The sequence below is a fragment of the Megalobrama amblycephala genome, linkage group LG1 (assembly GCF_018812025.1).
Source record: "Megalobrama amblycephala isolate DHTTF-2021 linkage group LG1, ASM1881202v1, whole genome shotgun sequence".
In the NCBI taxonomy this organism is placed as follows: Eukaryota; Metazoa; Chordata; class Actinopteri; order Cypriniformes; family Xenocyprididae; genus Megalobrama; species Megalobrama amblycephala.
In genome coordinates this window covers 63636310-63647268 of record NC_063044.1, presented here as the reverse complement: position 1 = coordinate 63647268, position 10959 = coordinate 63636310, and the positions used below count along the sequence as shown (strand labels likewise).

At 36.5% G+C, this 10959-nt stretch overlaps 1 protein-coding gene and 1 non-coding gene across 2 annotated transcripts; both read left to right on the top strand.

Annotated features, from left to right (window-relative positions):
* Window positions 1-2605: 2605 nt before the first annotated feature.
* trnac-gca lies at window positions 2606-2677 on the top strand. The gene has a single exon. It is a non-coding gene; the product is annotated as a tRNA-Cys (tRNA).
* A 1694-nt stretch (window positions 2678-4371) lies between these two features.
* On the top strand, window positions 4372-10063 carry atp6v0ca (ATPase H+ transporting V0 subunit ca). The gene is made up of 3 exons (XM_048208849.1): window positions 4372-4664; window positions 7007-7190; window positions 8964-10063. Exons 1-3 carry the CDS (start codon window positions 4586-4588, stop codon window positions 9169-9171), a joined length of 471 nt encoding a protein of 156 aa, XP_048064806.1. The 5' UTR covers window positions 4372-4585; the 3' UTR covers window positions 9172-10063.
* The last annotated feature ends 896 nt before the right edge of the window (window positions 10064-10959 follow it).

Below are 10959 nucleotides of genomic sequence, written 5' to 3'. Positions count from 1 at the left end.
TAAGATATTTTTGATGAAATCCGATTGCTCAGGCTCACATGAACGGTTTTAAAATGTCTTTAGTACCTTTCTGGATCTTGAGAGGTTCAGTGACATTGCTGGCAATGCAGGCCTCACTGAGCCATCGGATTTCATCAGAAATATCTTAATTTGTGTTCTGAAGATAAACGAAGGTCTTACATGTGTGGGACGAAACAAGGGTGAGTAATAAGACAGAATTTTCATTTTTGGGTGAACTAACCCTTTAAAATAGCTGTTTTCTATTTTAAAATGTGATTTATTCCTGTGATGTCAAAGCTGAATTTTCAGCATTATTCATTACTCCAGTCTTCAGTGTCACATGATCCTTCAGAAATCATTCTAATATTATGATGATTTGGGGCTCAAGAAACATTTATCATTGTTGAAAACCGTTGTACCGCATAATATTTTTATGCAAACCTTTTTACATTTTTTCAGGATTCTTTGATGACTAGAAAGTTCAAAACAACAGCATTTAGTTGAAATAGAAATCTTTTGAAAAAATGTCTTTGCTGTCATCTTCACTGAATAATGTTTCTTTTATTTAGTATTTACTTTTATTCTAATTTCTTTTTAAAAACAAAACAAAAAAACAACAACTTACTGACCCCATAGTTTGAATGGTATAGTATTGTATTGTATAAATTTGGATTCTCATGCTCATGTCATGGCCTTTGTAAAACAATTTTGCAATGCAGTTTTTGTTTTTTGTTTTTTATGAGATGAGACAAAGTGAAGCAAGATACTAAAAATATACAAGATTGCATAAATATCCAAATCAGATCATTTAAATACTTAAATCCTTTTCATTGCAGTAACTCTTTTGTTCCAACTCTTTATTCTAATATCTATTCTAGCATAGATCTAACAAGGTTTAGCTCAAGTTGATTCTTCTTCTTTTACACACACTGGTGGAAAGTATGACAGTATGTTTATCATCTCACTGTTAGCAATGGTCATTATCAAATGACAGATCACCCAAAAATAAAGAGGAAGGATTTTGTAAAGGAACTAAAAGGTGAAAAAATGTGATGCTTATGTCAAAAAAAGCCCTTGTGAGTATGTGTAAATGCTTGCCTTCATGTCATGGTTCACCTAATGTGCGCATCTAAACATGCATTTGGAGTCATAACTCAGCAGAAGCAGACACATCCCGCTCAACTTTCAAATGTAACAGAATTAGCTGCCTAACTAATCTATTATTATTCCTAATAAACAAATCCATATAAAATTGTTGCTTCCTTATCATCTAGTTCACTTGATTTTTTCCTATAGTAGGCTAAAGTACAGACAAGTTTGATCCTGATAAGCAAATTGTGCACTCTTCAAAAGAGGATGCACATGATAAATTCCACTTTGAGCCCATGTTGTTGCTCGCTGCATCCTTCTAGAAGGGAGGACAGTGTAGTGTGCAGCTGTTGGGGAGGGTCTCAGACGGTCCACAGCGGAACAGCCGTTATCGCTGCTACTATAGAGGGGGTGACTGATCATCCTCCCCATCTTTTTTGACCCGCTGCTCTGCAAACATCATGCTGGACATCTTGATATTGATGTTCTTCGCCATCATCGGCCTCATGTTCCTGTCCTACATCATCTACATGCTCTGATTTGACGGCAGCATCGACGAAGAGCTGATGCGTGATTCACGTCCTCGGGAGGGATTTGAACACAAAGGTTGGCGATGAATGTTAACAAATTGTGTTTTTACACTTCATACACAAAACAACACTCTTTGTGCTGTTTATACTAGCTGTCCTTGATGATAGTGGGATTACGGAACAAATTATTGTGTTAAGGCAGGTTGTTATGGTTAAATGATGTTAAAATATAAATGAATAATTAGGACTATAATTTCAAAATGTAGCTAGATATTAGAATTGTAATAGTAAATGAAATCGCACAATAGACTAACGCGGGCTTATGTTATTATTTTATTATTATTATTATTGCTAGGCCTCACAATAATAGCTATATGCGCGTTGTATTTGTAGGAAGAAGCTCAGTTTGTGGGATCATGCCTCTGGATTCTGGGATGAGGAACAGCTGTAACGTGAATTCACTGGAGGACGCAGGACACACTCACAAGATGAGACTTCGCACTTCCTCTAGGAAGTCTCTCTCATCTATCTGTCATACAAACACTGTTCCTACAGGATAGCACATGACAAACAAAACCCACAGCAGACTGCTGTGTTCCTCCTCCCTTTAATCTAGAAGACACTACTGAAATATATTTTCCTAAAGGCGCAGTCCATGGCTGAAACAGTACCACAAAACCCCAAGATATATGGTTGTCTGTATAATATTTTTTTCCCCTATTCTTATTTACAAACTCTCACTATTTTCAAATGCATGTATTTTATGTCAATGGATGTGCAAAAATTTCAAAATAAAGAGCCATAGTGAGGATGAAACGGCCTAATGTGTAGAATTATTCATGTGTCGTTAATGAATTAAATATGGTCAAACAAACATAATTCTGCGGAGTTAAATTAATAAATTAGTATAATTTTTCATTATGAGCTTTTACATCATTACATGTACATGTTTATATATGAATAACTACACGACGTCAATACAGGGAGGGGGTATAGCTCAGTGGTAGAGCATTTGACTGCAGATCAAGAGGTCCCCGGTTCAAATCCGGGTGCCCCCTACAGTTGTTTTGAGAAAATACATTTATGTCATATAACCTTATATCAGTAAATAAAACAAGCCATCCGCGCTCATAACAAGACCAGGCGAGACGAAAATGAAGGCTTCTTTAAACTTGAGAAGTGATTTGGTTGGTTTTCAGCGATGCTGGATCCAGATTACCAACAGAGAGCAGCACCGGACACCAGATGAGCGAGTGCCACGTAGACAAAGAAACGAAATATGAAGAATTACAGCGACATCCAATGGAAAAACATATTAATCCTCCATGAGCATCCTAAAACATCTTGTGAAATATATGTGGATTTAGATTTTCCTGTGTCAAATCAGCCTACTCTCCTAAAAATGTGAAGTTTTCTTCACTGACTTTACAAATGCAAGAATATTATATGTATCTCGCCTAAATATACTTGTCTATATTGTGTACCATTTCATTTCTTCAGTTTAAGTAGGCTATTTTGTCATTTTGTTACATGTGTTCATTAAATGGCTGATGTTCCTGCTACTATTAAAGTCAATGAGCACAGTGGGACAATTTCCAAATAGCTAGTTGCAACAGTAAAGCATTGAATCTTGAGCAATATAATCAACTGTGGTATTAATATTTATAGACAAAATTCATTGTGGATTGAAAATATTGTCACTGGTACCTACATGGTTATGTCTCATTTTAGTGTATAGGCCTATAGATGTGTAAAAAGACAGTGAATTTACACTCTTTTTTTCATTCAATAGAAGAAAAGAGTGTATTTTCCTTTAAACATTTTCACTTACTATTCAGTCTTCTTTATCTGAAGAGGTTTTATTTTAACTACAGCAGTGTAAAATGTAGGTAATATATAATCTCAGGTGACTGTCATTAGCAGCCATCATGCAGAGGAAGGAATATATCAGAGTGGAACTTTTAGTATTTTAGTTCAAATCAAAAATCAGAAAAGGGAAGTTCACACACACACACACACACACACACACACACACACACACACACACAATACAGAGCAGTTCATACAATACAGCAGTTTTAATATTGCAGGAGTCTGCTCATGTCTGTGCCCGGGAGTGAGTAACATAACGTTACTTCCTCTCTGGACTCTCCAGCTCCAAGCCTAGAAGTCATGAGACTAAGCACATGACAATGCACACCTCATGCACGTCCACAGGCAATGTTAAAATAGTGTTACTTCAACATTTCATTGACATTTAAATGCTTCAGTATACCTTTTTCTAGTTTCATTAATGGGGGTCTACAAAGAGCTGTAGTAAATGCATTCAGCAATTGGATTTTGAGCTTTTTGGAACAGCATATATGCCTTATTGTTAAAATGGTTAAATCCATAAAAGATTTTAATCTTATCCATATCACTTCTGCCTAATATCTGGTGGTTATGACAGAATTAAACCAGATAAACAACTGGTTTACAAGCCTATATTCCTTCTATGATCTGGGATTGCTTTCACATATCAAAGTGGAAGCCTGCAATGGAATATACCAAAATGCCTTTCAAATAGGGGTGTCGTTCAAGTGACAAAACCACCGAATGCTCACACAAGACTACCAATGTGCACTTAATTCTACTAAAACGCTAAAAGTCCGTTCTGCGATCCCGTGACCGTCAGTCATTTCAAAATCCTAAAATGATACGGATTGCGTATTCATAAGTCATCCCTGAAGAAGCGGAAATGGACCCTGCACTCATGGTTGATCATGTGACACTCTCCATTTCGCCATTTTCTTCCTCTCCACCGGCGATCAGCGTCCTGTCGGATTCGTGACCATCCTTCGCGCTCCTCTCCTGCTCTTACAAGACCTGTCAACCCAGAACAGACCTTCTTTGGGACCTTAGCCTCCTAGACTGAAGCCTTCACCCCTCTCTGTCTTTAGTTTTAGTGTCCTGAACGCGCCAGAAGAATGTCCTCCACCTCCACGAGCCCCGAGTACTCACCCTTCTTCGCCGTGATGGGTGCCTCAGCGGCGATGGTGTTCAGCGGTAAGAGACGCGTCATTTGAACCTTAAATCGAGTGTCCCTCACTTATTAAATGAGAAATATAATCGATGATCGCTTGGTATCGATGTGAACGGCAGTGTTGCGGCTCGCTGATCCGTGTTACCTGTAGTAGGAGAAGAAGAAGAGATGCGAAGGTTTCCATCACGGCACATGACGTCTCAGTTGACGTAATGTCTATAAATTATTTATTTCGTTTCTTTATTTCCTTCGTTGTCACGGTTTACCGAGCCCTGCGTGGAAAACTTAAGACGCTTTCGTTTCGGACGAGCCGAGTCTGCTGTTTTAATGTTTGCGCAGGGACGTCATTTATTTAATGTCCTCTATATTTTCTTATAACCTTCTTATAAATCTCATAAACTTGTCTAGACTGGGACTGTAGCGTCGTCTAACTGATTTAGTGTCATTGATTTTTTTTTTCTCAAGCCAATAGGAAATGCATTACTTAATTAACATAAACAGGTTTGCTCTTATCTAATGCGACAGTCCTTTTTTAAACACGAACTACACGCCCAGACAAAAACGTCCTTGTCATTTTAACTCTTTATCTCAGAGCCACAACAACAGCGGTTACTCTTAGTATTTTACACTTTAAGTTCCGTCTCAGCACACCGGAATGGTCCAAATAAAATTGACGCACCTCCTCCTCCTCCTCCTTCTTCTTCCTCCAAACCGAGAGGACTCACTACTGTTGTCAGTCATGTGACTGAAAGCGACGAGAATTTTACACTGTCTTAATGTTTTGCTGACTTTGGCTTTTAAAGTCTTTTAATGCAAGACGACACATGTAAATAGGGTAAAAATATAATTAATACATATCAAAATACTTCCTCAGTTGATTAGTCACTAGGGCTGGGTATTGACACAATTTTCACGATTCGATTCGATTTCTATTCACATGCTTTCGATTCGATATCGATTATTTTGGATTTAGTATTTCAGTTAAAGTACATGGCAAATTTTCTAGAGGAAAAAAATCTCTCAACTAATGCTGTAAACTACACATGGGAGTCAGTTGGTACTACTTTACTATAATATTGAAGGTTAAAGTAACTTATTTATATACAAACACTTAAATTACACTCAGTTATGTTTTTATTATAAATAAAGTTTAGAATTACATAATCATATTTCTACTCCAATTCGTTTTTTTTAAATATAAACATTTAAATCACAGCTGTCATAACTGATTTATTCAAACATGCATGAAATATTGAAGTGAAGTGAATTGAAATATTGAAGTGAAAATTATAATGAATATGTTATGGTGCATAGCTATATTTATCAATATCTTGCTTTCTATAGTTCACTTTTCTAGCTGACTAATGAGTTTATGGTCACTGAATATGTTTTTCTGAGGTAAATGTGATGTTCACAGATGATGTATATTAATATTATTCCTTTCAGTGTACCTAATAAATAGTCTTTTTATTGGTTAGTAAAGACAGTTTCAAGTAATATTGCAAAAATGTATAAAACAAAACATCCTCTATAGCACCTTTAAAGCAGAGGAGAGGATGTTCACATGCGCTCCGTACTGCCACTTCTCTTTAACTGAGGCACTAAAGCGATCTGTCATGCCACATTAAACAGCGCCAAAACGGTATTTATTTTTTGAATCTCATAATAAGATGGGCGTCATTTGAAATGTGAGACTTTGCTTCATGTCAAAAGTAACAAAGCACAAAGATTGTTGCGATTTATTGGATGGGAGGCACTACATATTCTGTTCATTCATCAACTGTGAAAACAGACTAGACTAATCGATTCTTGGGATTTAAGAATCGATATCGGTTCGTAAAAATGAGAATCGATTAAAATCGAGAAAGCAATATTTTTTTACCCAGCCTTATTAGTCACTACATTACGTCATAACATGGTTTTGTATTGCAGGTTTTCTGAAATGTTGTTTAAACACACAAATGTTGACAAACAATAAATATGCATGGATTTGCACACATCATAGCCTACTGTAATTTGCATTCCAGATTTCCAGAAATCTGAACATTGGATAAACGCATTTTCAAAATTATTTGAAATCTACAGACATAAATAGGTAATGTGTAATAAAATAAACACTTAGTGTGTATTTTAGATGTTTTCTTTGCACTAAAAGACGCAAAATGGCTCCAAATCTCAACTTTGACAATGCATGAAAAAACAATGGTTTTGCCTGTATTGTTTTTTCTTAAACACTTACAGTGTCCATGGAACAGCTGGTGTTTATTGGGGCTGGGTGGTCATATAACTTTAACCCATCATAAGTGCTTGTTCTCACTCTCTTTGTCTCCTTGCACATATAAATCATCCTCTTTTCTCTTTTTAGCATTGGGTGCTGCATATGGGACAGCCAAGAGCGGCACAGGCATTGCTGCCATGTCAGTGATGCGACCGGAGCTGATCATGAAGTCCATCATTCCCGTGGTCATGGCGGGTATCATTGCCATTTACGGCCTGGTGGTGGCTGTACTCATTGCCAACAACATCTCTGCCACCATCAGCCTTTTCAAGTGAGTCACATACCTCACAAGTGTCTGATTTTCCTACAAGTCACTGTCAGCTTTCTTGAGTTGTAATTCAAATAGCTAACTATAATAATAAGAAAATCTAGGTGTACCACTGGAGTTGATTGGAAATGAGTTTATAAACAATTAAAGAGGCCATTACAGTTTCTTTACGTGGAGGTGTAAGGGTATTCTTTTTTTCTTTTTTTTAAATTATTATAAATATATTTTATTTGGTTGTACTGGAAAAATTCCAATGGTCTAAATTGTATTGTTTTTATAATGTTTGATAAATAAAATGTATTGTTCCAAAAAAGATATAACACTATATTAAAAATTGATAGTGAGAGTATATCAACTAGGGGTGAGCGATATTAGGGTTGCTCGATTAATTGAAATTAACCCGAAACATTGCTTAAACCATTTGGTTTAGTGTGTTTATGGAATCGCAAAGGCTGCGAAGATTATTTTAATTTTTTTTATGCACCGCTTCTCTGTGAATCATGGCTCTGTGATCAGTAGTAAATGCTGCCCCATCTGAAAGCACTGCGACTTTGAGTTGCTTATAACATGCATTTAAATCAGCAGCACACATCAAACATCTTTCCAAAAATGAGAAGCATGTATGAACCTCTTGTCCAGCAAAAGACAACATTTAATAACCTGTTTTTACTCCAAATGAACTTCATAATGTCAGTCGAGTGTTTGAAATGACATCCTTCTGTGAGATGATGTGGCTTCTTACACAGAATAAGGCACACAACATATTATTTCCTAGTATTCCATACAGTGATAAAGGCTATGTTGATTAGCATTGCATTATTAATATACTTTATTATGAAAATACCAGAGAAGGCTTGAAGAACTCAGATAAACCATATATTCTCGTAGTCGTGTGTTTATTAGTCATGTTTAATAAATCAAAGCATTTCAATCGTCTGTTTATTCAGCTACAGCAATAGTATAATGCCCATAGGGATTTCCTGGAATGATGTGCATTATCTTTCTTCTGCAGGGCATATGTGGAGAGCGCCCTCTGGCTTTCAGATGGAGCAGCATTTAGCTGTAATTCACTGACAAGCTGCACATAAAAAAAAAAATCACAACCAATTGCCAAATTGTGTGCGGTTTAATTTCAATTAATCGAGCAGCCCTAGGCGATATACCAGTAAACACTATTAACCAGTAGAAATTTGTCAACCGGTAGGGATTTTAGTCTATTGTGGGTACACTCAAGCGACATTGCCATGCTGCGCCATCAAGCTTATCGTTTACATGCATTTTTAAGCATTGCGGTTGTAAAAACAAGTGATTTTAAACCATTGAAGCAGCGAAGGACAACTCATCTTGCCTTAAGTGGACGTAAACAGTTGAGAAAGAAAACGCATGTGTAACAGTATATTGGATCCGTGCATTCAATCTTAAAGTGACAGCAGCCGAATAAACCTGCTGTTGTCTGTCATTAATGTTTATCAAACAACAAAAGAGAGGAAATCTCTCACTGCTCGACAATCACTTTTGTAACTGAAGACCATGCAGTGTTATTTTTTTAAAATAAATTTTTAGTTATAATGAAAAATCCTAATTACTGTTTACGGTTTATTGTCTTTGTAATGTTTGGTAGTGAGAGTATATAAACAATTAAAGAGGCTACATCTGTTCATGGAGGTGTAAGATTTTTGCATTTATTATTATTAGGATGTAATGGTAAAATCCCAATTACTACATTTTCCAATTGTCTTCATAATGTAAAATATGTGTGCGTGTCTCTCTCTTTAGGAGTTTCTTGCACCTTGGTGCCGGGCTGAGCGTCGGTCTGAGTGGTCTCGCGGCTGGCTTCGCCATTGGTATTGTGGGTGACGCAGGAGTGAGGGGAACAGCCCAGCAGCCTCGTTTGTTTGTGGGGATGATCCTCATCCTCATTTTCGCTGAGGTTCTGGGGCTTTACGGGCTAATTGTCGCCCTTATCCTGTCCACCAAGGGTTAATCGTTGCTCTTATCATCTATTACACATGAACAACCATCAACCACACACACACGCACCAACACAAACATCCTCCTAATGAAACACATTGAAAAATTTCACCACCCGAAACGATGAGAGAGGATTTTTTTGCGTGCATGCGTGTATCGTGAGTGTGCTGTTTGCAAGTGAATGTGTGATTGAACTTCCTCTCTGTGTATAGTAGCCTGATGTGTGTTCCCCTGTAAATGCGCTGTGTAGCTATTGCTCTCGTCCTGTGTGTCTGTTTAAATAGATGCCCTCTTTCTCCTATGCTACACTTGTTTGTCATCCTTTTATTTTGTCAATTTTATTCATGTTTGAAGAACAAATCAACTGTCATTTTGTTTTCTCACTTTTGGGACCATTCAAATTGAGACACTGATGTCGAGGACCTAAATGTAAAAAAAAAAAGATGGATTATTACTGTTTTTGTTTTTTTTGTTTTGTTTGTTTCTGCTGATTATTTATGAAGATTGAGATGTTCATTAAACAGTTTAAATGGATCAAAGTCTTTATTGATATCCTGATTATCTAAATGAATTACGTGAGTGTGCGTGTATCAGAAATATATAAATAAATATATCTGTATAGGTAGGTGAATTGCTCTGTGGGAAATTTGAGTTCCTTTGGGTATGTTAATCATTGATTACCATGGAGACCATTGTCTTAAGGTATTGATGTGCAAGTTTACTAAGTGCGTGTGAAACGAATGTATGCACACGTGTGTTTGTGAGCGAGAGTGTGTTTTAACTCTTAACATGACATTCTTCAGACGTGTAGCGTTTTACCTGTAGTTGATACTGTTTCTGGTTCCATTAATGGGTGAACACCAGCGCAGCTTGTCCAGTTTCCGAATAAAACTTCCTCAACCTAATTTCAGTTTCTCTTTTATTCAATCATACATGTGATGTGAAGATGGAAATATACTGCAGATGATCAAGTCAATCCTTGGAGTGTAACATTGCCATTAAAAAAAGCAAAAATATCTGAGAATTATGTTTCACCTAAATATATTCAGAAACTATACATTTAACAATCGTGATGCTCTCACATCATAGAGAGTCAAGATACGAATAGACTGATATGAGGGATTAATCCACAGGTTACCATCTGGTTGTCTGAATCTCTGCATTGCAGCCTCAACCAAACTTCACCTTCATCCCGCTCTTCGTTGCTGCAGTCACGCTTCCACAGGTGGAGAGGGGGCGCTAGAGAGCAGCACTGACCACATCATTACCAGAAACAGTGATAGTTAACAGTGACAGTCCGTTTATCATGTCACATCAGCAGTAGGAAAAGACATGAAAATGTATGTCTATACGAGGATTTATATTGAATTGTATAATAACAGCAACACATCATAGCCTACTGTAATTATGCCAAGAGCATCCAGGTCATGTTTCATTTTTGAATAAAATTAAGTCAGTGACAATTAAGAGAAGGAAAAAAAAAACGTTTTACTTAAGGTATTTAAGTTATGTTTTATACAATTCCTTTTTTTTTTTTTTTTTTTTTTTTTTTTTAAATACACATAAATTATGTATTCGGTAACACTATAGAATACAGGAACAAATGAGTAATGCATTATTAACACTCTAGTAACTATTATTAACTAACAAGAAACTGATGAATGAATTAGTAAGTAATAGTGCTCAGTTGAAGGTGGTAGTTCACTATTAGCTAATCAGTAACTACTGTTTTTTTCATACCTCCCAGAGAACTACTAAGAACTACTATATACATGTTCATAATTAATGTGAATAATGCATA

Coding starts and splice junctions, on each gene's coding strand:
- atp6v0ca (XM_048208849.1), top strand. CDS start 4,586: ATGTCCTCCACCTCCACGAGCCCCGAGTACTCACCCTTCTTCGCCGTG. Junction 4,665..7,006: donor AGCGGCGATGGTGTTCAGCG/GTAAGAGACGCG, acceptor TTCTCTTTTTAG/CATTGGGTGCTGCATATGGG. Junction 7,191..8,963: donor GCCACCATCAGCCTTTTCAA/GTGAGTCACATA, acceptor CTCTCTCTTTAG/GAGTTTCTTGCACCTTGGTG.